Source organism: Drosophila novamexicana, unplaced genomic scaffold (genome assembly GCF_003285875.2).
Source record: "Drosophila novamexicana strain 15010-1031.04,08,12 unplaced genomic scaffold, DnovRS2.1 tig00000193-arrow-pilon, whole genome shotgun sequence".
NCBI classification, from domain to species: Eukaryota; Metazoa; Arthropoda; class Insecta; order Diptera; family Drosophilidae; genus Drosophila; species Drosophila novamexicana.
The window spans coordinates 2,772,740-2,799,005 of record NW_020824787.1 but is presented as its reverse complement, the minus strand read 5'-3'; the positions used below and the strand labels follow the sequence as shown (position 1 = coordinate 2,799,005).

Genomic DNA, 26,266 nt, shown 5'->3' with positions numbered 1-26,266 from the left:
TTTGAGACGTGCTGCGTAAAAGTATCTGCTAGCTAGCGTATCTCTCAGATACGGATACAGATGCATGCGTGTGCAGAGATGATGTAAAAATGATGCATTGCATAAGAGATTTACGCCGCCAACCCTCTTCCCCTCTCCCCTCTATATATCAGCAGTTAAAGATCTAATTAAAAAGCAGAAGAGACCCGCGCCAGCAGATTGCATTGAAAATGGTTTTTTCTTTTATTGTTTTCGATCATAAGGTAAACAACGATTAAGTTAACAATTAAATGTACATTTGTAGCGCATTTAAACGGGGCTGCATCAAGCACATATATCTCTATATAGATATATATATATATTTGGTATATATAAGTTTAAGGTATATAGCGCCATTAAATGGAAAAGCATTCGTCGCTGAACTTGTAACTTGTGCCGCTTGGAGGCCAGGCCCCAGACCCCAAAACTACGCACAGAGATCCCAAAAACAAAACAAGCAGAAAAAACAAACAAAGAAGAAGAAAAACTGCGTTATGGAAGCGTCGGCATTTTAATTTGTGGTAGTTGGGTAGTAATATGCTCATAATTTATATTTATTTGCCCAGCCTTGGGGCCCATTAAAAACACACCAGTTTTATGCTTTCAGGGACGGGGATTACATATTTACAATTGACTCTACTTCGCCTCGGTTAACATGCAACAGAATCTGGCAACCACAATACAAAGTTGAAAGAACATGTAGACAGGAATAATAAATATATATATATATATATGTATATCTATATATATTTAATTTTATATATAATTTTAATTACCAGCAACTCACACTTGTACAGTATATAGTGTATACATACATCATATATATATATATATATTTTTTTTTTTGATTTTTTCATTTTGATTAATCGTAAAAGTTTAAAAATTATTGTTCTTTTAATAGGAACTGTTTAGTTCTTTTTAGTTCAGTTTGCTTGCGCTCTAAAACCGTTGAGTTTTTGTCATTTTCTTTCGTTCCGGAATGTCAAAACTATCTGAAATGCCTACAAGAACTGATCCAAAACTGAAGACTGTGCTAAGCTCTGCTTTCGATCGTTTAGACTTTCGTTTAATACATTTCCTTTAGAAATTTACTTGATAATTAACTTAATATGCTTTTTGCAGGAATTAGTTTTAATTTTGAACCAGTTCGCTGATTGTAAAAAGAACTCTGGCAACTTTTTAAAATTGATCTCAATTCGGAACCAGTTCGCTTTGAATTGATTTAAAATATCTTAAAATTAGTTTATGTTTTGAACTAGTTCGCTTTTAAAATCAAACGAAAATGAACTCAGCTCAAAATAGGGTGGAACTATTTTTGACAAACGTAGCTTTTAATTAAAGTACCTTTAATTTGGAACTGGTACTTTTAGTTCAATTAATTTATTTTCAAAATTGGTTAAATTTATAAATAGTTTCAATTTTGAACTGGTTCGCTTTTAATATGCATGAATAAAATGAACTTTAAAATTGGTTCAAGAAAAAGCTTCAATTTGGAACCATTAGGCTTTTAATTGATAACTAACTGAAATAACTAACTTTGCAATTGGCTTAACTTTAAAATTGTTTAAATTTTGAGCCAGTTCGTTCTCAATATGATAGTAAAATTACTCGCTTAAAATGTTTTGAAGCTATTGTTTACAATGGTAGCTTTTAAAAATATCTTCAATTTAAAACCAGTTCAGTTTTGATTTTTTTTAAATTTAAAAATTACAACTATTTGGAACCAGTTCGCTTTTAGCATACTAAACTTCTTCTTTTGGAACTAGTTCGTTTTGGCTGGCTTACTTAAATAGGAACCAGATCGTTTTAGTTGAACAATTTGGCATTTCAAATGGTTTTTTTGCATTCCTGGATTTTTTTTTTTCGATTTTTGTATTTTTTTTGTTTGTTTGTAAGTTTTAATCGGGGTCGTCGCGTTTGGTTTAATTGTTGGCGGTTTGGGGCTTTAGTAGCGCCCATAGCCGCCCTCCGTGTCAAGTGCGCCCATGGCGCCCAGCTTCTGGAGCCAGGCGGCATTCGAGCTGCCGCTGCTGCCGCTGCCACGCTGGGCGGTCAGCGGATTGTTGGCCTCATTGTGCAGACGCATTTGGTGTGATTGTTGTTGTTGTTGTTGCTGTGGATCCTCATTGCTCAACTCCAAAATCTGCAAACAAAAAGAGTTAAGCTTACAATTGCTGTTGCTGTTGTTGTTGTTGTTTGTTATTGTTGTTATATGGCAGTTATTATTATTATTATTATCAGCGCACAGTTGTTATTGTTGCGAAGCGCATCGTATCGCTGAAATTGTGAGCGGAGCGAAGTTTGTGAGTTTGTTAGCTATTTCAAAAATCTGTTGAAATCTTGGCTGTACTATATACAGGCCCAGCCGCCTGTTGTGTGTGGGAAGCATGGTCACAGGTTTTTGGCGGTTCATTAAATCGAATGAACCCTATTCATATGCATATATACATACATATATAACACTTGGAGGCTGTGTGTGGCGACTCCGGCTGTGAGCTCTGATGACTGAAAATGTGTTAATGGGGGGTATTGTCGTGTAATTATCAGACGGTAACCTCTTTTCTTCGCCCGCCCTCGACCCCCCCGCCCCCCCAACTCTTTTGTTTTGGCGAACGATGTGTGAACATCGGCCAAAGACAAGAGAGAGAGAGAAAAACCTAAAACAATTTTGCGCCAGCTAATTATATTATTGCTAATTTAACAGATTGTTTTTTGAGCTGCGCCTCTCACTCTCGCCCTCTCCCTCTCCCTCTGCCTCTCTCTTTCCTGCTCAGTTATTAATAACAACTGCGAAGTGCAGCGATTGCAGCTGGCCTAAACGTTGTTAGAGATATATCGTATAAGGAAGCAACAAACGCTGTTATCGCACAGCATCGCGGTTAGCAGGGTCTGCTTCCCCCCGCCCAACAAGCTACCTACCCCTCCACCGCCTGCCACAGCCAGGCCCCTGGCATCTTCACATTTAGACAATTTAATTTGAGAGTCGTCGTTAAGTGCAAAGTTATGTGATTGGATAAGGGTCTCTGGAATTGTCGTCATTGTTTCACTCGTTGTTTTTGGTGGTGCGTTGTCAGCTGGAGGGTGGGTGAGGGGAGGGGTGTGTGGCAGCTGGGGGAAGCTTGCCACACTTCCTCTTAATGGCCGGCGCACACGTTTGCCAAATAAATGCCCTTAAATATTGCTCTAAACGATTAACTATCAATGGCCTAGTCACAAAATAATAATAATAATAATAACAATAATCAGCCGAATGCCAAAATAAATAAACACACAACGCATTTTACTAAGGTCAGCTATAAATAATTTGTCAGAAAAGTATTGCTCGATTCAATATTTTATCAAATTTACCATGAAGTCGTTTTTTTTTTTTTGTTTAACATGCAAAATTCCATCAAATCATCGCGGCATAGTTTTTGTTGCCCTTTTTCTCTTTTTTTTTTTTACTTTTATTTCGCGTGTCTGACCTTAGATTTGGTTTACTTTATTTATCAAATTAATATGTTATTATGATGTTTATATATAATTTCTGTTTGCTTCGATTATAATGCGTTTTTTGTGTGTGGTCAATTTATTTTTAGAAATGGGCCTAATCAATTTTGTTCGTGCTGTGGTAAGAGCAGAGGAATAAATGCGAATATTTGACAGCACAAAAATTTAATTTATTTAAGGCATTGAAAGTGAGAAAACGTCAAATAATCTATTAAATTTGCGCCCATTTTTAATAATATTTTTTTTTTCTTGGGACTAGGAAAAGTTGGGAATAATCTCCTTAAGTCTATATATGTATATGCTTTGTTTAATTGCATTAATTATTAATTAGCGTTAAGATATTCAATTTGAGGGCAATACATTTGGCTTCAGGCCAATTCTTCTTCGTCTGCGTACAACTTCTTGACAACAACTTGACATTGACTGTCCAAAATTAACATGCAGCCAAGTTGCTAGCTAAATATTTCATTACGAAGTGCGAGCGGGAATTGTTTTTGAGTTTCTTGCCAGACGAAAGTGAAGTTTTATCGGATGTGACAGGCCGCGGCTAATTAGCCATAAGCTGAGCTGTTTGCCAACTCATGATCTGCTGGTTCAATGCATTACACTCATCTGACAAGTGGAATTTCCTTTGTATATTATTTTCTGCGTGACGTCGACAAAGTCAAAGTCAACCTTCGTCAGGGGCCGCAGCCGCAGCCGCAGCAGCTTTTTGCTATTTGACATTTGATTTTCCCTTCACGTTTTGCCGTATTTGATTCCATTTCGACTTTTTTCCTTGTCTTTTCTTTTACTTTTATTTTGTTTTATTTTGTGTATTTTGCTGCCAATGCCGCTGGCGTCGCTGTTGCCTGTTGTCTGCTGTTGCTTGGCTCTTATCCCTCTTGGCCAAAATCACTTTGTGCGCGTCTCACGTCAGCGGCTTATCGATTCGCAAGGGCCCTGACATGACTCAGACTCGGATGCAGGCGCCAACTCAAACTTCAAAGCGCAGATAGCGACAGGGAAAGAGATACACCAGAGTGGGAGACAGATGGAAAGTGGTGGGGGAAGGGGAGGGGGAGAGGAAACCCCAAAGAAAATGATAAAAACCAGATCCAACCGGAAATACTAGACCCTTAAAAGTGAAGAAAGTTCAAGAAACAAACTCCTAGTTAGACTTATGGGCTCCAGAGAGATCCAAAATGGAACCAGAGACAAACCCAGCTATAGAAACAGAGACAGAGCCAGAAATACATATGATGGGAGAGACCTCATAATTGGATAAGGAACCCAAGAATCAAGACAGATCCTAAGACAAACCTTTAGACAGACCCAAAATAAGATCAAGAGTCAAGCCTAAAAAGTTTACATATATAAGCAGAATCATAGATAATCCAGAAAGAGATGCACAGACAAATCTCAAGAGAAAGTGTGCGACAGTCTGAGAACGGACTTGAAGTTGGAGTCAAGATCCACAGACAGGCACGCTCTCTTGGACGCTTTTAGGCGAAGACTTGATGGACCAATAGACAGAATCCAGATCAACACATAGAGAAACTTAGAGATAGGTCCATAGAAGAATCTAAAATGGAATTGCTTAAGGCAAAGACGGAAAGCAATAACCCCAGGCGAAATTCTGGGATGACTCAGAGCCAGTCTACCAGGCAAGCCCGCAGACTAAGCCGAAATGGACTCTATGCTGACTTAGAGCCAGATTTCCAGGCAAACAGAGGTGGCAAGACACAACCACTGGCATAGCCAAAGACAGTTCCATCGACAGACCCAAAGCCAGCTGCAGGCACAGATCCAAAGACAGACCCAAGGACGTGCCCATAGACAGACACTTTGGGCTCCAAGGCTTACCCCATATTTAGCTGGTAATTGTGCTGCGATTGCAGTTGTCGATGCTACACATAAGCTCAGCCAAACAGTTGCAGATGCAGTCTCTGCAGTCTGCAGTTGCAGTTGCAGTTGCATTTGTTGTTGCAGTTGCAGCTGCGTCTAGAAATCGAGTGTGCGCAAATGATATGAAGCATCCACTAAATTGGCCCCCCGGTTGAGCAGCATTTTTGTGCTGCGGTTGCGAAAAAGAACAGGAAACTGCCCACAAAAAAATCAAAAAAAAAAAAAATAAATAATAATAATACAGAAAAAGAAGAAGAAGCAGCAAAGAAGCTGACGAAAAAATGTGTTTTTATATAAAACTGTGCAGGTTGTTGGCAAAGATGAGAGCTCCAAGCGCAGCAGGTTGGCGATTGTAGCCGGGCAGGCTCTGTTGTTGTTGTTGTTGTTTTTCTTGTTGCTGTTCCCAGTTAAGATGACCAAATACAACAACTGCAACAGCAACAACAACATCTTGCGAAATATGTAAAATATTTGTGAAACGGTTGCAGACGCAGCCGAAAAATAAAAGAAGATACTTTTGTGGTCAGGAGCGGCGGCTATCTGTGCGTTGGCTTTTATCATTATTTTCTTTTATCTTCTCTTTTATTTAATTTTTTTATACTTTCTGGTAACCCCATCTAGACCCATTGGCCTGGCATTGATTGGGCGCATGACGTAACCGGGTAACCCGCAACAACTGAGTTGGCCAAAACAAAAACACGCTGAAAAATAAAACCCCAATAATTGGCGACATAATTGCAACTTAATACCACGCTTTTGACTCTTTTCATTTAGTTAATTATATCGCCAAAAATAACACACCAAAAAGCAGAGCAGAGAAAAGACCAAACCAAAAGGGCGAGATTAAACAGCTTAGCCGACGATTAAATGCCCTTTCCAGAGAAAGTGTATCTTTAACCGACTTCTATATGATATGGTAGTCGTATGTAATAGGGCTTAAAACTCATTCAAATTCATGGCAGATTCTCATGGGAATTACATAATATAGTCGTCCATTTTGTTAAGATTTTGTAAATATTTTATAAGCTTAGCTAAGCTCTTGATTGGGATATCTTGACAAACAAGAAACTCGGATAACAAATTATTCCGATTTGGGATTATGCCAAAGATCTTGTGCAGCATTTGCATAATAAAGTAAGATATTTTGAGATAAATATTTAAAAAAACAAGTAAGAGGCTACAGTCGGGAGCTCCCGACTACGGGATACCCTGAACCCTCTTCTTCCAACATCAATTGCATATATATATTCCATTTTAAAGGCCTTATGTAAAGTTTGGTAACTCTAGCTCTTATTATTTACCAAAAGTGCGCAAAAAACAGGATATCGATATCGGTTTTTATCGATTGCTTGGAAACGGAGCAATCGATAACTATCGATTATCGGCAACAAACTCGATCTGCGCAGGCACTAGGAGCACCTACATCCACGTCCGTCTGTCTGTTTGTCTGTCCGTCAATCCGTCCGTCCGTATGCATAGAATTGGCCTTCTATAGAGTTGTCCCACTTAATGGGTTCCAGGTTTTCTGCTCCTGTTACATAGCTCACAGCACAATTACAATACCCTTTGTTAGGGCATGCAAATACGCACACACTAATGCACATAAACAATGCTCTTTCGGGCTGGCTATCCACTTACGGCTGGAGCCGGAGGGCAGGCGCTTACCTGAAGCATCAGCTCGCGCAGCTTGTCCAATTCGTCGCCGTGCGACCTTGTCGGCAGGTATCGGCTCTCGCACGGCTGCGGCGGCACCAGCAGGAGCAGCAGCATCATCAGCGCCAGCAGCAGCGGCAGCGGCAGCGACAATTGCAGCCTGTGTGACCGGGCCAAAGTGGGAGCCGTTGCCAAAGCTGGAGCCTGAGCCTGAGCCTGATTCCTGGCGGCAGTCATGGTCATTTTGTGGGCGTTCTTGTTGTTGTTGTTGTCGACACAGGTGCGCCTGCAGGTGAATTGCTGTTGTTGTTTCTGTTGTTGTTGTTGTTGTTATTTGTGTCTGCAAGCGTATAAAAAAGCTGTGTGAATTTGTTTAAAAATAAAGCCTTAAAAGATTTGCCTACGCAAACAAGTGAAAGCTCAGCCGAAAACGAAGATCCGACTGCAGAATACTCTGCTTTAATTGTTTGTTGGGCTTAAATAGGAAAGTATGTCTCTCTAATAAGTAGGAGCTATCGACTGAGTGATACGCTCTCTAATTAGTAGGAGTGCTTGACTGGGAGATACTCTCTAATAAGTAGGAGTGCTCGACTGGGAGATACTCTCTAATAAGTAGGAGTGCTCGACTGGGAGATACTCTTAAATAAGTAGGAGTGCTCGACTGAGAGATACTCTCTTATTAGTAAGACTGCTTGACTGGGAGATACTCTCTAATAAATAGGAGTGCTGGGAGATACACTCTCTAATTAGTAGGAGTGCTTGACTGGGAAATACTCTTAAATAAAAAGGAGTGATCGACTGGGAGATACTCTTAAATAAGTAGGAGTGCTCGACTGGGAAATACGCTCTAATGAGTGCTACTCTGGGAGTTACTCTCTAACCTGTACGATAATTTCTTATGGACAGGTGGCAAAGAGTCTACTTGATCAAGAGAGCAAAATTGCTTGTTCAATATTTTGTTGCCTATTTTGTAGCTAAGCACTTTGTTTTTAAATTAAACAGACAAACGCTGCAGAAACGCAATATACTCTTCACGGCTTTGAAAACTGAGCATCGCTTGCTCTGGGTTTTTGCATAATATTTTTGCCTTTTCATTTGTTTGGCTAGCTTAAATATTATTAGCACATAATCAAAATGAATAGAATGCAATTTTATAATTTCCAATTAGGCGCTGACTCACTGTGCACAGGATTTTCGCTGTTGTAGTTGGGATTAGTTTTGCGTCACGAGCCTGTGCGTTTTTATTATCTAATATTTATTTTTATATATATATATATATTTTTTGCTCACGCTCGTCTACGATGTGCCGTACTAGGATAACAATGTTGCTTTAAGCCAAGCTGCTTGCAGACATTTGTATTTATAGGCAAAGTGCGACCGCGGCTGAGATTTTAGTACCACTTTTGGCCCTGATGACAGAGCTCTGCTGCCAGGATATGACGTCCTACACATGCGCCACACACACACACACACACTTGCTCGCACACCCAAAAACCGAGCGAGTTACTTAACATGGTTGTTAGGGTATGCGTCTAACATTCTCTGACCAGTCGCCAATGCCGAATTCTTTCACATTTCGCATTACGTTTAAAGGACAAATGTGCGCGCGCAGAGGCGACAACAACAAGTAGATGGAGTCGAGGGTGCTCAACTAGAAGATACCCTATCTATTTCTATTGACAGGCTGACAGACTGATTGATTGACGGGCTGATTGTTTGATTAACTGATTTGACTGACTGGTTGGCTGCCGATTAATTGATTGATTGACTTACTTATGGACTTATTGATTGAATGACTGATTGATTGATTGCCTGACTGACTGGTTGACTGACGACCAATTAATTGGTTGACTTACTGATGGACTGACTGATTGATTGAGTTATTGACGAACTCAGTCAATTGCATGAACTTATGATTGCTTGACTAACTGATTGACAGGCTTATTTAAATAATTAATTGATTGACTGACAGACCCTTTGACTAACTAACTGATGGACTAGTTGGTCGGACTGCATAACTGATTGAGTGATTGGCTGACTGATTTATTGGCTGATTAATCAGACTAAATGACATTGACTGATAAGACTGACTGAATGATTGATTATATGAGTGATTGACTCACAGATACACTGACTGAATGTTTTTACTGACTGAGGAATTGAACGATTTCCTGACTGACTGATTGGTTAGCTGACTTGCTTAGGCATTATTTGATGAGGTGATTGACTGACTGAATGCACTTTTGACTGACTGACTGTTTGGCTAATGACTGGAAGATTGATTAATGATCAGAGGAATGCTCAAACTATGAAAGCTGAAAGGCTTAAGGTTTCACAGTAGTTACCCTTTATGGCATAGACATATACCATACTTACACGGGACTGGGTAAAATTCTGCAAGCAACGTTGAAATATAAAGAAAAACTGATGGAGAGCATTATAATGTTTCACCCCAGAACACGATTGATTGATATTGACAATGATTGATATTGATGCAGGTATTGTTTCACTCACTTGCACCACTCCTTTGGAGGCAAGAATGCTCTACAGGGTATAACAATGGCAGCAACAACAGCGTGCATATCATTGACTTGGTATTTACGTATGCTATATAGATATACATATATATATGTTTGTGTGTGTGTGTGTGTGTGTGTGTGTGTGTGTGTGTGTGTGTGTGTGTGTGTGTGTGTGTGTGTGTGTGTGTGTGTGTGTGTGTGTGTGTGTGTGTGTGTGTGTGTGTGTGTGTGTGTGTGTGTGTGTGTGTGTGTGTGTGTGTGTGTGTGTGTGTGTGTGTGTGTGTGTGTGTGTGTGTGTGTGTGTGTGTGTGTGTGTGTGTGTGTGTGTGTGTGTGTGTGTGTGTGTGTGTGTGTGTGTGTTGTGTGTGTGTGTGTGTGTGTGTGTGTGTGTGTGTGTGTGTGTGTGTGTGTGTGTGTGTGTGTGTGTGTGTGTGTGTGTGTGTGTGTGTGTGTACGTGTGCCATTTCAAAGTATTGTCTGTTCTGTGGGCGTCAGCCTGGCAGAATCTGGTGAAATGTTTTCGCTAAGCAAATCTCATGGTTAACTCGCAATTGTTTTCGCTGTTGTTGTTGTTGTATTTGTTGTTGATATCACTCTCGTTCTTATTGTTGTCGACGTCGTCATGGCTGCATGATGTTGACATTGCCGGGCGTCAATAATGTATCTTCACTTCACTAACTAACTGGCCAGCAAACGCTGTTGTTGCCTCCCCTGGTTGCGGTTGTTGCTTGAGAAATGTTACCATTTGTATACGGCGCACGACTACAAGCCCCAAAATTTTTGATATAGCGCAGTTTTGTGTGGCCATTGCTGTGATTGAATACGTGCCGGGCATGGCCAATGCAAGACCAAGGGTTCTTTTTTTTTTTACGACCATTCCGGACGAGAAGCGCAAAGGCATCTGCGGGTATCTACGCTGCGTGCGAGTGAATATGTTTTATTTTATTTATGAATCGCAGTCAAATAAACGCTTTATGAAACAGTTAAAAAAAAACGGGTACTCATAATATGGGAAAATTAAATGCTTGACTCGGACCAACATTTCAAGTACTTCAAAAAAAGCTTACTTGAACTCAAATGCAAGCTCCCCGCAGCTCACACGAAAGCTCAGTGCTATGTCACCCGGCCAAAGCTTTTCGAGTCGTGTTAGCCGTTAGCTAGCTTTAAGCATAGCCCGGCTTAGTGGTTCGTTTCCCGGACAACTTTTGTCTGTTTGTTTTTTAAGAAAATCCCGATATAAAGTAGATTTCGGCCTGACGCGATGTGATGTGAATGCATTATGATATAATGAAATCACATGATATCGTATAATATGATTTGAGCTGAGATGATTTCGTATAATATGATTCGAGCTGATACGATTGGATGATATGATTTGAGATCTGATATGATTTGGTATAATATGATATATGATATGCTATTGTAGGATTTTCATTATATGCCACAATAGCCTGAATGTTCAGAGCTGGCATTATATCTGCGCCGATTTCCAAGCTAATGTCAAAATAAATGTAGCCCTCAATAGACAAGGCATAATATAGCTGGGCATAAGCTAACCAATTCTTTCAGGTACATTCAAAGAGAACTCGCAAAGATTGTGAGTCAAAGCAAAAGCCTTGATCTTGCGGCTAAAGGAAAATCCAGAGATTATTCCACATAAACTCTCAAGATCCTTGAAAGTCCGAAATTATTCCACATATTATGTCAAGGTTCTTTGACAACACAAAAATAATCTAAAAAATTAAACCTTTGCTCATTCAATTTTATCGTTTAAATCTTAAATGAAGTCATTAAATTGAAATCGTCTCCAGTTCATTTTGCAAACAATTCCAAAAGTCTGCGCTGCTTGATTTTGAATTAATTTTATTCACTTTTAATCGCACGACAATTACAATTACGAATTACAACAACAAATGGAGTCGGATCAATTGCGATATAGTTCAGATGGGATATGGCTTGTGTAAAAGCTTAAACTTAGACAAAAGAACCTAGAGCTAGGCGTAATTAAATTGTTTAGGGTCTACTTAAGAACAACTAAAATACATTCAGTGGCATTCTATTTAACTCCTTCGCACGCCTTTGCTACTACTACTACTACTACACGTAGTTCATGTTGGGCATGGACACGCTCAGGGATTGCAGCGGCAGACACAGCACGAAGGAAACAGGAACCAATCCATAAAAATGCCCTTGCAATCGTTGTCCGGATCGTAGGCCAGCAATCGATGCCATTTGTATTTCTGCTCGCAGCCGCATTCGCCCTCGCAGCGCGACGTTTGCGTATTGCTGGGGGAATGGATACATTACGGATTAGTTACTATTCAAATGGCAGCTCCATGCGGCTATGCTACCTGCAAACCTCCTGGTGTATCGCCTGCTCGAAGTGCTGTGTGTTCACAATGGCGCGTATTTTGCCCGCCGAATTCGAGGCCCAGTAGGGCGTCACAATCTCTATTTTCGACTCGCATGCATCGAGTCGCCCTGTGCCCGAGCTGCCGTTCGCATTGCCTGGCACATTGTTAGCCCGGCTGCTGCCGCCCGCTCCTCCTCCGGCGGCTCCACGGTTCCGGTTGTTGCCAGCTCCGCCCGCTGCCGCCTGCCGCTTCTTGCGCAGCTCCCCGAAGTAGCTGTCGCCCGCCTCGCCCGCCTCGCCCGCTGTCGCTGCATAGGCGCCGGGCGGTATAAATATGTCCGGCTCGTCTATGAATCGACGCTTGCGCACCTTCGCCTGACCCCCGCCCCCGCCGCCCTCCATGTTCATCTCAAAGTCGCCGTACATGCGGCGCATCAACGCCTTGTTGTCGTCTATGAAACGCTCGATTTTATCGCTAAACAAGAAGAAGAAGATTTAGTTAATACATATAGTTTAGAATAGAATAGATTAGAAGCAGATAACTATTAATGATGATACATAGGTAAGGATCCAACCGAGATACTTCTTTTTATATACTGAAAAAATGATTAACTTTGAAAGATACAATTTTTCAATTTGTATCTATTGGCATTTAAACAGTTTTAAGTTTCCTTGAGCTAATTAAAAAACGAACTAAAAATTGAAAATGATTGAACTCGATTCCAATTAAATGGAATGTTTCAAATTAGCAAGTCAAAATGAGATGTCAAATTGATTTCATCAAGACTCTGAATCATAATTTATGCCAAGAATAACCACTAGCCAGTTATTCGAGAGATACTCACATGGGATAGCTATTGCCGGCGGTCGGGCAGAAGAGCTGATGATAACGCTTGATGCAGGGCACGCCCTTGATCACATCGCCCCGGACATCCAGGCCGAGCGCCACCGACAGCGCCGTCCACCAGATCTAGAAAGAGGGGGGAGAGAGAGGGGAACTGGCATTAGCATTGGGAATGTTCGACCCATTAAATGACTCAAGTTAAAGGTTTCATTTAATATCATCATTCAGTCGAGTCGCGAGCTATTATTTTTTTTTTTAGAGTATTGGAGAGTCGCTTGGTGCTGCGATTGGCATGATTATCAGCACACCTCTTGACGAAACGAACTCGCGCGACCTTCGTGCGCCAAAAACAACATAAAGAGAAGCACACACACACACACACACACACACACTGACAGAGATCGTCAAAGTTATTTCCGCAAATGAGCAAACTCGATCGATATACTTACTTGCTTGTTCCCAAAGCCGTAATCGCAAAACGTATTGGAAAACACGCGCGCGTGTCCGTTTTGGAGTCGTTTTTGTTTTCTTTCGATGGGGGTGTACTTACCGGAATCTGCAGAAATGAGCCATTATTTGATTTGGGATAGGAAAACAATGGAACGACCGGCACGCTGCCGTTCTTCAGGAAGATGGGGCCCTGTATGGGCGTTACGCTGGGCATCGGGCTCTTGTTCGACTTGTCTGCAAACAAAATTAAACAAAATATATGAATGAATACCAAATTGTTAATTAAAAACTGCAGCTGAGTCATGCGAGGACAGTTTGGCTTTTGCTGCTGCATCGCAAAAAAAAAACCCCCCGAAGACATAAAATAAATTGCTGAAAATAAAAGTAGTGTAAATAATTGCAATGCTGCATACAAATCGCACTGCACAGTTGACATATAAATTATATGAAATGCATAAGAAAATAAAATAAATAAATAAAAAAAACAAAAGACTGAGCCACTCGCCTGGCATTTGTAATGCCGGGGCCATGCCGAAGACGGATCTTGCAGCTTGATTAAACGTATCGAGCCGTGAACTGTGCGTGAACTTTCCCTTTCCCTTTTCATGCATATGTGTGCACGTGTGCAGGGATTTTTTTGGCGAAAGGATTGCGCGCATAGAATTTGTGTTGCCGTTAAGTGGGTTTCACTGTACTTCGCAACTGTTGCCGTTACATTACATGTTGAACTCGTTTCATTTTTTGTATGTTGCTCGCACGTCGCAAAGGTGAAACCCAGCAAGAGCCAAAAATCAAAATCTTGAACAATGCGACCGTATATACAAGTGCACACACATGTACTTGATCTTATATAGATGCATGTGCACATGTCTGTGTGTGTGTGTGTGTGTGTGTACCTATGTGCTCGTCGCGTGTGCACGTCTTCGGCATCATTTAAGACAAGTCGAGGGCCCCGTTGAATGGGGCCCGACTTCTTGCATAATAATAATAATAATACACACATACTCTATATGTATAGCCTGTCATACTTGAGCTTGAGCCGCAACAACCTGCCAGTTTGTGCCACAAAATGAGCCGAGCTGAAACAAAGAGGCGCCACGCAGCACAAACAAAAAACAAGAAAAATAAAAAGCAAAAGTGAATTATCAAATGCGCTGACAGTTTTTTGTGTCTCACAGAGCAACTGTCGCTAGCTCTATTATCTGTGTTATTGTTGTTGTTGTTGTTGCTGCTGAAGAGGTGTATAAAAAACAGCTATAACAACTGATGCATAAATCGCGGTGCGTGTTAGTCAGCGACAGCTATAAAAGTCAAACACTGGCCATTACTGTCCAAGGCGACCTTGCCTGAGCGGTTTGTAGACCTTTGACCTTGCTCCGTCTACTTGTAGCTATTTGCTGCTGCTGCTTCTTCTTTCTATTGTTGTTGTTGTTCCTGTTGTTGTTGTTGTTGTTGTCTAACAGCAATGTGCAGAAGTTGCTCCCAATTGGAAAGATACACACAGAAACAACAAGCTAACAACTATGCGAAGTAGCAAACTAGCCAAAAAACACACAAACACACACACACACACGCAAAATAAATAAAAAACAAACATAAGTAAAGCTACAACAACAATTAACATAAATTTTGTTGGTGGTGGCGGGGGGCATCGTGTGAGAGATCCAATACCATCCGCCAAATACCAAAACATACATTCCATAGACATCGATAGCTCGTTTGAACAGCAAAACAATTTGCCAGTCTTACTTGTTCGAATTTGTAACAAATATTTGAAGATTTTCCTCTTTTTGAGATATTATTAATATATTAAAATATTTGCATATGCCCAATTATTTCCTGAATATAGTATTGCTCCTTAAAGAATGTTTTGTAAACTTTTTTCGAGCATGAAAAAGAAGTCTTTGTTTTTTTTTTAAGATATTCCAATTTTTCTAGAGCTGATTTTATGAAAAGAAGATTATATTCTCTTTAATCCAAAGATAGATTTAAATTATCGAAATAATCAAAATCAAATAAGAGCTCATAAGCAAATATTAAAAAAAAAAAATTAATTTAAGTATTTGTATTAGGTCAAACTTAGAATTTTTATAAGGCATTTAGTTATTAACAAAATCATTTTTCTGCAAGACTATCGTAAAATAAAATTAAATTTTTTTAAATTAATTTAATTAAATAATCCAAAAATATTTATTTAAACTTTGTCAATAAATTTAAAGATTATTTATTATCATTTATAATTTAATAACTTTTAAATAATCTTTAAATAAACATATTTTTATTAGCCCATTAAATTTAAAGATTATTTATTTTTAAATATTCTTGAAATATGTATATATTTTTGTTAATTAAATTTAAAGATTCCTTATTAATATTAAATGAATTTTTAAATTTTATTAGCAAATAAATATATATATAATATATAAATAATAAATTTTTAAAGTTCAAATAATTCAATGTTTCTAACAAGAAATTTACGTTTTTAACAAAACAGAAAATCTTTAAATAAAAAAAATATAATTTAATATAATTTAATTTAATTATTGTCTTGCAGAAAAAATAAAATGTACCTTAAACATTTCGTAAGTTCTTAAAAAATTGAAAATCCCTTGTGTATTACTAAAGCGTTCTAGCCTGCGAGCGTTCACTGTAGTTATAATTCATTTCAAATTTTAATAGCAGCTAAATGAGCATTAAACAAATATTAATGCGTTTTACATAAATTAAACTCTTGCAAAGGAAACCAAAAAAAAACCTTTTTGGCAAGCCAAGAACAACTTTTCTATTGTTAGACATTTTTTCGTTCAGTGTACGTAGATATAAAACAGTTATATAGATTTCACACGCACCTTTAGCCTGCGCCTCGGCGTCGTAGTACTCGCCATCATCCTCCTCCTCTTCCTCGTCCTCCTCGCCCTCCTCCACATCGTAGTCGAGCACGGCGTGCACCTGAGTCCTGGAACCCTGACCAGCCTGGACACGCGTAAAGCCCGGCGCGCGTTCCGGATAATTATCTGGCGGCGCGACGCCATAAGTGGCCGCTGGCGTCTCCGTTTTGCCCGGCTGCCTGCCGCGCTGCTGTGTGTGGGCGGATGTCGGAGGCGGTCGCTGCGGCTGCGTCTGCAGCTGTGGATTTGGCTGCTGCTGCTGCGGCGGCTGTGGCTGCTGCCTGCTGCCAAAGCCGGTAATACTAAAGCTGCCGCTGTTCTTGCTAAAGCTGGCGCTGGCGCTGGCGCTGCCCTGGACATTGTAGTATTGTTTCTGCTGTTTAGGGGCGGGCGCCGCTGGCGCCTGGCCCGGATAGCGACTGTATGAGCCCTCGGCGGGACCACGGCCCGCGGACTGTGTTAGCTGCACTGTGCTGTGACTGTGGCTCTGGCCGGCGCTGCTCTGGAACGTGACGCTGTTCTCGTTGGTCTCCAGTTGCGCCTGCTGCACCGTCTGCTGCTGTTGCTGCTGCTCTTGCTGCTGTATGTGGTAGACAGAGTTGCGAGCGGCGCCCGTGGGCGGCAAGTAGGCGGTGCCCTGCTTGCGCCTGCTGCCGTACGGATAGCCAGGCTGTGGCTGTGCCGGCGTCTCCTGCTGCTGCTGATGCAGCGCTGGTGTGCCATAGGGATTGTTCTTGAAGTAGTCCGTGGCGCCCGGAGCGCCAGCTTCCGGCGACTGTTGCTGTTGCTGTTGATGATCCGCCGGCGAGTAGAGCAAATTGTTCGTATTGCTGGCCAGCTGGTGTATGGGATGCAGCGGGGCCAGCGTCACGCCCCAGGGCTGAGCTAGTGCGCCAAAAGGCAGCGAAAAGTTGGCCAGCGCCATGTGTGTCAATGTGTGTATGAGTGTGTGCTGGTGGGTCTTTGTTATAAAATCGCAGCGCGTTCCAGGTTACGTAAATTTAATTGAAGCTCCCGTCACAGCATGATACGAAAGACTTAGGCAACGAACTTGCTGGCTAACCTACATATCAGAATATGTCGAACCAGAACCAAATCGAGCGACAGCTGAAAAGCGTTTTGTGGAGCGCGCGCGCTTTAAATGATTTATGCAAAAGGCAAATCTGTGGCCTCCCCTCCCCCAGCGACAATAGCGCACACAGATGGACACACACACACACACACACACACACGCGCGCGCAGCGTCTCTTGCGAGTTATGTAGTATATAAATATGTGCAAATGTTGTTGCTATTGTTGCTGTTGCTGTTGTTGTTGTTGTTGTTGTTGCTATTAAGGTGCTAGTGCTTGGTGTGCTTGGTGTGTTAATATAAGTTGCGCGGTTTGGTGGAACTCGGGTAGCCGCGACTCTTGTGCTAAAAAACCATTCACGACAAGCTGACAATCGAGACTGAGCCGTTCTCGGCGTGCGCCTTTAAAAAACCTTAATGGGAAAAATATATACATTTCCAGCCAGCCTCAATACTCAAGAAAGAAAACAAAAACAAAACAACCGACTGACTTTTAAAAACAGTTGCTCAAAAAATGAGTGAGCGGCCGCCGTACTCCGCTCCACTCAGCGACGTACGTTTTTTTGAATGGCAAAACGAAAAATAAAACAAAACCGGAAAAATATGCGAATCAATCAATCCGATCGTTGTATGCTCTCCTAGACTATAAAGTTCGATACCTTAGGCGCTTGCGCTCAAAACAAAATGCTGCACTGAGCAAAATTGTTGGCTTCTTGCGATTTTCAACAGATTGAAATACTTCTTCTTGTTCTGATTTATGATTTCTTTACAGTAACAATATATATTAATATATATATATATATATTATCTTACCTTGTTAGAATATTTTTTAATATATAATATATTTTTGAAAAAATGTTTAAAATTAAGACAATATATTTATTTTCTATGGCAAATATTTATGCTATTCCAAATGGAAAACATTTCCTTAAAAAAACTTAAGTATGTGTCTTAAACAAATATTTAACGAGTATAGAAAATTATTTAAAATTTCAAAGGTTTTCAAGAAAACTCTTGGCGCAACTTCCATAAAATTGCTCCTGACAATGCTTTTTTAATATTTCAAATTCTGTTTTTAATTGTAATTTTAAGCTTGTTTCTTTTGTTTGTGTAACAAATTATTTATTTGAATTTAGTTTGGGAGATCTTATTGAAAAAGTTGAAAATATTTATTCAGAAAAAATTAATATGTAATTAAACAAAAAAAATAGTTTAAAAAAAATCAAAATCAAGCAAATTTGTATTAAAATTATTTAAAGTTTTTTTTAAATGATATTAAAAAAATTTTAAATATTAAATTTTAAATATTTTATTTAAAAAAAAGCATACAAAATATTCTTAATTTTCAATATAAAAGATCCAAAAATATTCCAAACATTAAATTTCAAATATTTATAAAAATTTGTTTTAATTAAATATATCATGTCAAAATTAAGTTGCATTACCAAAAACTGTGGAGGAATTTGGTTTAGGCTTGGGGCGTAGGCTTAGGGCTTAGTCTGAGGGCTTGGCAGACTATTTGTCAGATAATTTGTGACCTGGGCCAATGTTTTGGGTCGACTCGCTGCAGCAGTTGGTTTTTTTTTTCTTTTGTTCCATTTGGCGACTCGTTTGTTTCATTTTCGAAAAGCGCATATTAATCACCAAACAAAATCGTCGTTGTCGTCTTGAAGGCAATGAAAAGCAAAAGTATTTTTGAAGTTGGCTTTAAAAAAACAGGTTGTGAAGAGCAGCAAAGAGTAACGTTTGCTTAAGAGAGCAAATACTCGCTGCCGCTCTCTCGCTCTGCCTCTCTCTCTCTCTCTCGTCTCTCTCTTGAGAGACTTTGGCCAGAACTAGAGTCTGGAGATTACAGCGTTGGGTTCTGCAGCGTGTGGCGGGGCAGCTTTTAGCTATGTCGCCGTAATGCCGAGTGCATTTGGCGATGAGCTAGTGCTCATGATGATCATAATGATGATGATGATGATGCTAAAGATGATGACTCTAGCCGCCAAGGTGGGTGCTTAGACAGCTGTACGAGGGCGTAGACACGTCTACGTCACGCCAGCTGAGACAGCTTACACTTTGCATATTAACACCTCTTAACTGGAGCAGCCCCTCTGCCCCCCTCTCCCTCTCTCAATATGTCTCTCTCTCTCTCTCTCTCTCTCTCTCTCACCTGTTTGGCAATCGCGAGTTGTCAGTCAGTGTCCGTTTACGGAAACGGATGCATTAGCTAACATGCCAGCTGATCTTATCTTTCACATGATTGTGTCAGGGAAATCCGCCCTAATGAGCACCCAGCTCCTGTTGGGCACGAATCTGTGTAGTGATTCACACCAGACACAAACTATTGATAATATTCATTTATGCCAGTCGGAAAACCTATAAATGGCACATGAATTGCTTGGGCTGTGGCCCAATGGAATGTCAGAACATTGCTTTTCGAAAGGTTCAAACCAATCTTTTGCCGTTGAGCCAGAGTTAAAGCGGTTCGCCTTTGTGGCCCCTGTACATGGATATACATATGTAAATGGGTTCAAGTTAACTGTAGCACATGGGCTGGCCAGCTGTCCGGCTGTTGACCGAGAGTTGACCACGCCATGGCCATGGATACATGGCTAATAGCAGGCATTTTGTTTTATGACGGACAATGCTGACCAAGCCCAACAAATATCGCACATTCGTTGCGACCAGGGTTGGTTCAACTAAAGCTCGAAATGAACAATTGTATTTTGGTTAAAATGTGATAAATGAGGCCACTTTCTTGAGCTAACTCTACAGGTTCGGTTGGCAGTTCGTAGAATGCCCTAACTTTTGGTTAAATTTTTAATTTGTTTGCATAGAAACAGTATAAAGAAATTTCAGCATCAAGCCGAGTTAAAAAATAAGGAGTCGAACTTTGTGCTGGTTCAATGCAGGCCTTAAATCTCGCCTGGCTCGTGAACCTGTTTAAGCTTTTGGTTAGAACTTCGATAGTCGCATTGTATACAATTTAGGAGAAACCCAAAATAAAGAAATTTCCGGCTTAAAACGATGAGATGCAGAAAACTAGGAGTTGAACTTTTTTTTGTCAGTGCTGGTTCGATTCAAAGTTGTAGGTTCCAGGTTTTGGTTAAGAATTGTGCTTGCAAAAAGATTTTCACGCTCAAAGTAATTTAAAGCTTTAAACAAAAACGAAGAAGAGTTGAACTTTTTTTTTACAATTGCTGGTTCAATTCTAAGTTGAACCCTTTGTTTCGCCTGAAGGCTTGCTCGCGAACCTCTGCTAGGTTTTTGGTTCGTTAAATTGCTATTTCAAATATAATATTTGGGAAATAAATTTAAAGCTAAGGTATTATATATATAGGTATAGAAATGTCACAGATGGTCCGCATTTGCCAGCCCTAAAATCGATCTGCTTGAACATATACCCACATACTTATGCATTATGGATTGTTTGAATAGAGCCAAAGCTAGAACTAGTTTCCTCCGAGTACTCGCACATAGCTGGCCCCAACACACTGAGTGACAAAGGCAAGCGCCAGTTTATGTGCCTTGCCTTTCCCTTTTTGTGTTTCTTTTTTTTTTATGAAACACTTCTTGTTAATTGTCTGAACTTATCTTATCCACTTGACAATCCGCGAGATCAACGAAAATAAAAATTAAATTAAAAATGACATTCTGCTAGCGCCTGTCGCGGCCAGGGCGCCCTCAGGCTTTTGTTAAAAAAAAAAGTGAGGGGGGGGGGGGGGGGGGGGGGGGGGAACGTCGCCTGTCAAAACTAAAGACAAATACAACATGAGATACTGTATAAAGCTGGCTGCCTTATCGAAATGTGCTCTCGAGCTTTGGCCTTAAGTCGTTAACAACAAATTTTAACTGCCAATCTTTTGTGCAGTCACAATAAAATAAAACGCCAAACATCAAGTGTTTGTTGTTTGAATTTCAATTCCTATACCGATTCCCGAGCTCCGCGACGAATGACACAAAGTATGTAGAAGGGGTTCCGGCGGGCAGGCGCCTTAGATGCCATAGTCGTTGATCGATTCGATCAGCATAAAATATAAAATATAAAAAAAGAGGAAAAAATCGCTTTAATTAGAACCAATTTAAAGCGTGGACCAATTTATCAGAAGCATTTTGAAAAGTAGTTGAAAACCAGTTGAGATCAACTTCAGCGCCATGTGCACACCTCTCTAGATGAGGAGGAGGGGGGGAGGGGGGAGGGGCGATCTATTGCTGACCGTCCGGGCTTTATATATATTTTACTATAACTCAAGCATTGGCCATTATGAGTGACTTATTATTCTAGCCCGAACTGAACTGAATCGATCTGAAATGTACCTTTTACGCATTTGTTTTTCTTTGTCAATTATGCGAGAGGTGTGGACCCCAGCACCAGGTTCAAGTGCACAGCACATTCATTGTTTGTTATATATATATAAAGTCAAGCTATTTATTTGTTACTAAACGAATCGATTGTTTGAGTAATAACTAGAAATTCAAGTGATTTTCAAAAGCAGCGACTCGAATTCGGAATTCCAATCTGTATTACCACGAATCGAACCTTGAAGGGCATTAGGTGCCGGACAAAGTAATAAGATTGCTTAGATTTCAAATTGAAATATAAACCAAAATTGAAAAATAAATAGAATTTACGTATGCGGAAGACAAAGACATAGTTAGCTCTCTCTTTAGTTCTCTCTTTAAAAATCATTTTTCTCACTAAGATGACATCTATATAAAGTTTATGCAAACTCCTGGAGCCACCCTCGCAAGCTTCAACTGAAGCCGCCGCCCAACACTTTCAGCTTTACACACAAAGACACAGGGAAACGAGTTAATTATTTTGGTTCTTGGCAACCAAGAAGTTGGCTAACAACAAATAAAAAACTCCGACAATAGTTTTCCAATCATTAATTACCTTTCCATTTCTGGTCGTTACCTTGTGCCATGTCATAAACTTGACTCCGAATACCATTTGCAAATGGCCAGCTGGGATTATGATCTGAATTTTATTGCCAGCTGAGAGCTGCTGGGCAATTGGAACTACAAAAATGTCTGTCTAATTGTTAACTTAGTATCTATCATATTTTGTTTTGCTGGGCACGCCCGGCGCTTGGCCATTGCTCGCCAGGCTTTGGCTATGACTGTGCCCGTGCCCATGTCCGTGGGTGGCGGCCAGAGTGTAAACCTCATAATCGCTGATCGCGAAATTGTAATCGCCAAAGAGCGTCACATGTGCGGCGCTGGGTCCGTCGTAGGAGTGTGGCAAATTGGAGTACGAGTCCGTGTTCACGTTACAGTTGCTGGATATGAGCAGATCGGCACCAGCTCCAAATATGGGACCGCAGCTGTTCGGTTATGGCATGGATTAATAGAAGCTTTTTTTATATAGATCAACGCTTGACAGTCACTTACTCTGGATGATAGCAGATGGCATATGGTTTCTTGACGATATCAAATTTGGCGGGCTGTTCGCCATTTGGTGGATTCAACATGAACAGGAATGCGCGCTCCGAATGCAAATAGCCACCCTTGCGACTGGTCTTGGCCCAGGCGACATCCGTATAGCCACCACTAATCTCGCCATGTGCGCCCAATCCAATAACCATGCACGGGGCGACGCCATCGCAATAACGATGAAACGAGCTAGAGCCAAAGCCGTGCGTCGAGGCGCGGAAAACCAAACGCCAGCTCTGCTTGGGCACACCAAACCAGCCGTTGAGTATGCCCTGCAATGGCAGCTTATCGTTGCGCAAGATTTGCGAGCCCGGAAACATGTTGACCGCAAGGCGCGGCTGCAGACGCTTATCATTGTCCACCAACTTATTGGGATGCAGGGCAGCGTAGCGATAGCGTTCCAGCGAAAGCTCCATGGGCACAGCGCCAGTGGGCTCCACTTCTTCGGCAAACACCTGGCTATCGATCAAGAGCAGGCGCACATGGCCCATCACGCCGCTCAAATGCTGACAGACGCGAGCACGCTCTTCCTCGGTCCAGTGGGCTGTGGGCTGGGTGACGCCCGCCTGGTATTTGGCCCAAGCTAAAACACAGCGCCAAACCTCCTCCTCCTCCAAACAGAACTGAAAGTGAAAAACAAAGTTCATATAAAGAATGAAGAAGGATTCAAGGTTGCACCTACATAGTCCGATGATATGATTTTGATGAGCGCCTCCTTGGTAAGTGTAAGAAACGAGTTTGTTTTAACACACTCGCCGGCATTCTCTCCGATATAAATGATGCAGCGCTCCATAAACGAAGCCGCGCACTTGGCACCTGCAAAGCGGATATAGACATGAATAATTTGGACATTTAAGCAATCAATTCACCTGAGCTGTGCTACACGTTCCCATTAAAAGTCGCCAGTTTCATATAAAAAGTTCTTTCATTTTATTGTGGATAACCTTTCGGCTTACAATTAAATCACTTATGATGTATGGTTTTTTTTTTTTTTTTATTAGTTTTACGCGAATTTAGCCTAATCCTTGGACGGGCTGACATTCTGTATAAGCGTTATGTTGTCCCCCTTGAGCATGATGCGGCCAAGATTCTTGCGTTGGCGCGTTTTAATATACACCTCCTCGGCATCATCCAGCACCAGATTCATGTACTCGTCAAAGCCCACAATGTGGCCCTCGATGCGCAGCGAAATGTTCTCGTAGAGCCACACTTGGACGCGCGAACGGCTTTGCAGGTAACGAAAGATCAGGTTGATGGGCTGCACCATCACCTTTTGCACCTTTGGGTTGCCTTTGAAGGACATTTTGGTGCTTTGTTATTGACTCTAGTCTACGTTTAATATATTTTCGCAAAAACGTTTTCTGTTTTTTTTTTTTTTTCTGCTGCTGCTGCCGGCGTCTTTTTCGGTGAGCAAAAGTATTGTGATCGATACTATCGCACATGAAACCCTAGTCACGAGAAAACACGATAGCATAGTAGGCTCATATCGATAGTTGAATACAGGCCGGTTGCGTCAGAAGATCTCGGTTTGAGAAATTTGAGAAGTTTTTGCCTCAAAATAAACAAAAACATGGCTCACACCGTTGATAAGGGTGAAATAATGGACCAAGTGAAACAACAAATTGCGGTTGCAAATGCGCAAGAGTTGCTCACACAAATGACCACAAAATGCTTCAAGAAATGCATTAACAAGCCAGGAACATCGCTTGACGCATCTGAGCAGGTATGTTCACGAGCCTATGCCACATTATTGTCTAAGAATCGCTGCTCTGGAATGAACCATTCTAATTGTTTCTAGAAATGCGTGTCATTGTGTATGGACCGTTTCATGGACTCGTGGAACCTTATTTCGCGAACCTACGGGCAGAGGTTACAACGTGAACAATCAAAAATGTGAGCAGCATGTACAGTTAATGAGGACTACGACTGCGCATTCAACTAATCGTTGTTATTAGTTTGTTCAACTTAGTTTTACTTGTTGTATAAAAAGAGAACCATAAAAACTAAATTTTTAATACATGTTTTGCGTTTTGGTGGCTAAATAAAAACGTGCCATAACAATAGTATCGAAAGGAGCCACATGATGCATTCGATAGTTTGTTTTGTTTAAAGCAACGATAGTTTTACCATCGCCAACAGCTGTTTTTGCTTATCGATATTAGTGCGACTCTGAAACTCGCGCGTGTTGAATGGCAAAAGCGCGTTTTTAATATCGAATAGCCGCGGCCGAAATAAATTTATAAACCGAAAATATCAAATTTTAAAGTTACGCACCTGCTTTCTCGTGTATATCCATGACTGCGGTCAAAAAAGTGCATGCATTATCTACAGACAGTGTGGAAATAACATGATCCTCGCAAGCGGCACGCAGCTCAAAGACGCCCATGTCTTGAGCCAGGGTTAACATTTCGAAGACGCGATAATCCTGCAGCATAAGCTATAAAAGAATATAAATGCCGGTGAGTATGTTAAATTAGGCGAATTGGGCTTGCTACCAACCTTTGCAGTGTACACATACAATATAAACTGTCGAAACAATTCGGCATTAATATGCGGCAATCGTATTGCTGTCGGCGTGCCAGTGCCCGGTGCCGCCGGCGAGACTGTGCAGCCCGGAATGGGAATCCGGCAGACCTCGCCGCGCTTCGCGGTCTTAAAGCTCTTGCAGCTAGTATAAAAGAAAACGTTAATTAACTAATCAAATCAATGAGTGTGCGGCACGTGCTAAAGCCGCAAATGACTGCACGCAGTCGCAGTGCAGTGCCATAAAAGGAGAACCAGTCCAATCAGACTGGGCCGAGACTTTAGCATTGCGACGTGCTTTCGCACGTGACACGAGTGAGCACGAAGAAGTAACAGTTAAATATCGTATTACAAGAAACAAAAAAACCAATTGGTTAAATTAGTGCGCAATATTAGAAAATCCAATTGGAATATTCGTATTTCGTATTGGACTGATTACTAACCGCGCCATTAGAATGCTTCTGTGTGCGTAGATCTTCTCGTCGTCCCGACCACATATAAAGACCACATCGGCGCTGTCCTGATCCTCGCACAGTCGCTGCAAATCTTCAATTAGCTGCGGCAATCCCGCCAAGGCCGGATCGCTGTGCGGCGAACGTGCGCTCATTTTCAAAGCAAGCAATGTCTGTCCGTTCTTTCCTTTTCCGTTCTTTCCTTTTCCGTTTTTCGTATTCCGTTTTTCGTTTTTCTTGTTGTTGTTTTTGTTCTGCGCAAAATATTTCGCTCTGTTTTGTTTATGTTTTCAGTTCCACGTTCCGTTTGCGTGCGAGAGAGAGAGAGAGAGAGAGAGAGCGAAAACCGGTTTCGCCTGAAAATGCTTAAAGACAACACGAAAAAAAAAAACAAAAAACGAAAAAAATAAAAGCCACGCCACAAACTAAAACCGAGTCGGGAAAAACAATTTGTGAGCTCTGCTGCTTTTGCTTAATATCAAATAGAAACTATCTTAAGTCACACAGTTTAACTAAAGTTCTTTTCACTTAATTGCAGCTGCCCCTCCCCCCTCGAAAAAGCAACAACTTTGCCGTCATGCGCACGCGCCGCGTTCCCTGTGGCTCGCTCGTTGAGACTGAAGAAGAGGCTGCGACTGAGACGCTGCGGCTGCGACTCCATGCGGCACACTTAACCAGGCCCTTGCCCTCTTTTTTT

General features: G+C 41.1%; 5 protein-coding genes across 5 annotated transcripts; 1 reads left to right on the top strand and 4 right to left on the bottom strand.

Moving 5' to 3' along the window:
* Positions 1-333: 333 nt before the first annotated feature.
* Positions 334-8,330, bottom strand: LOC115759118. The gene is made up of 3 exons (XM_030699960.1): positions 8,228-8,330; positions 7,060-7,387; positions 334-2,161 (listed from the first exon to the last, which is right to left on the bottom strand). Exons 2-3 carry the CDS (start codon positions 7,288-7,290, stop codon positions 1,964-1,966), a joined length of 429 nt encoding a protein of 142 aa, XP_030555820.1. The 5' UTR covers positions 7,291-7,387; positions 8,228-8,330; the 3' UTR covers positions 334-1,963.
* Positions 8,331-11,457: 3,127 nt separating this feature from the next.
* Positions 11,458-17,472, bottom strand: LOC115758712 (protein spaetzle 3). The gene is made up of 5 exons (XM_030699461.1): positions 16,063-17,472; positions 13,314-13,447; positions 12,765-12,889; positions 11,918-12,394; positions 11,458-11,852 (listed from the first exon to the last, which is right to left on the bottom strand). The coding sequence occupies exons 1-5, from the start codon at positions 17,024-17,026 to the stop codon at positions 11,696-11,698; spliced, it is 1,857 nt and encodes a 618-aa protein (XP_030555321.1). The 5' UTR covers positions 17,027-17,472; the 3' UTR covers positions 11,458-11,695.
* A 4,680-nt stretch (positions 17,473-22,152) lies between these two features.
* LOC115759043 lies at positions 22,153-25,755 on the bottom strand. Its single transcript, XM_030699867.1, has 6 exons — positions 25,561-25,755; positions 25,094-25,262; positions 24,869-25,031; positions 23,277-23,410; positions 22,553-23,217; positions 22,153-22,485 (listed from the first exon to the last, which is right to left on the bottom strand). The coding sequence occupies exons 1-6, from the start codon at positions 25,722-25,724 to the stop codon at positions 22,209-22,211; spliced, it is 1,572 nt and encodes a 523-aa protein (XP_030555727.1). The 5' UTR covers positions 25,725-25,755; the 3' UTR covers positions 22,153-22,208.
* Positions 23,507-23,992, bottom strand: LOC115759044 (probable small nuclear ribonucleoprotein E). Its single transcript, XM_030699868.1, has one exon. The coding sequence runs from the start codon at positions 23,895-23,897 to the stop codon at positions 23,613-23,615; it is 285 nt and encodes a 94-aa protein (XP_030555728.1). The 5' UTR covers positions 23,898-23,992; the 3' UTR covers positions 23,507-23,612.
* On the top strand, positions 24,089-24,602 carry LOC115759046 (mitochondrial import inner membrane translocase subunit Tim13). Its single transcript, XM_030699869.1, has 2 exons — positions 24,089-24,317; positions 24,393-24,602. The coding sequence occupies exons 1-2, from the start codon at positions 24,165-24,167 to the stop codon at positions 24,489-24,491; spliced, it is 252 nt and encodes an 83-aa protein (XP_030555729.1). The 5' UTR covers positions 24,089-24,164; the 3' UTR covers positions 24,492-24,602.
* Positions 25,756-26,266: the final 511 nt, after the last annotated feature.

What these genes read in the sequence shown, in the direction of transcription:
- LOC115759118 (XM_030699960.1), bottom strand. Translation starts at nt 7,290, where the DNA reads ATGACCATGACTGCCGCCAGGAATCAGGCTCAGGCTCAGGCTCCAGCT. An exon ending in TGCGCGAGCTGATGCTTCAG is followed by an intron (nt 2,162 to 7,059) that starts GTAAGCGCCTGC and finishes TTTTGTTTGCAG; the next exon opens with ATTTTGGAGTTGAGCAATGA.
- LOC115758712 (XM_030699461.1), bottom strand. Translation starts at nt 17,026, where the DNA reads ATGGCGCTGGCCAACTTTTCGCTGCCTTTTGGCGCACTAGCTCAGCCC. An exon ending in CGCCGAGGCGCAGGCTAAAG is followed by an intron (nt 13,448 to 16,062) that starts GTGCGTGTGAAA and finishes TTTTGTTTGCAG; the next exon opens with ACAAGTCGAACAAGAGCCCG. An exon ending in GCTCATTTCTGCAGATTCCG is followed by an intron (nt 12,890 to 13,313) that starts GTAAGTACACCC and finishes CCCTCTTTCTAG; the next exon opens with ATCTGGTGGACGGCGCTGTC.
- LOC115759044 (XM_030699868.1), bottom strand. Translation starts at nt 23,897, where the DNA reads ATGTCCTTCAAAGGCAACCCAAAGGTGCAAAAGGTGATGGTGCAGCCC.
- LOC115759046 (XM_030699869.1), top strand. Translation starts at nt 24,165, where the DNA reads ATGGCTCACACCGTTGATAAGGGTGAAATAATGGACCAAGTGAAACAA. An exon ending in CGCTTGACGCATCTGAGCAG is followed by an intron (nt 24,318 to 24,392) that starts GTATGTTCACGA and finishes AATTGTTTCTAG; the next exon opens with AAATGCGTGTCATTGTGTAT.
- LOC115759043 (XM_030699867.1), bottom strand. Translation starts at nt 25,724, where the DNA reads ATGAGCGCACGTTCGCCGCACAGCGATCCGGCCTTGGCGGGATTGCCG. An exon ending in GGATATACACGAGAAAGCAG is followed by an intron (nt 23,411 to 24,868) that starts GTGCGTAACTTT and finishes TCCGCTTTGCAG; the next exon opens with GTGCCAAGTGCGCGGCTTCG. An exon ending in AAATCATATCATCGGACTAT is followed by an intron (nt 23,218 to 23,276) that starts GTAGGTGCAACC and finishes TTTCACTTTCAG; the next exon opens with TTCTGTTTGGAGGAGGAGGA.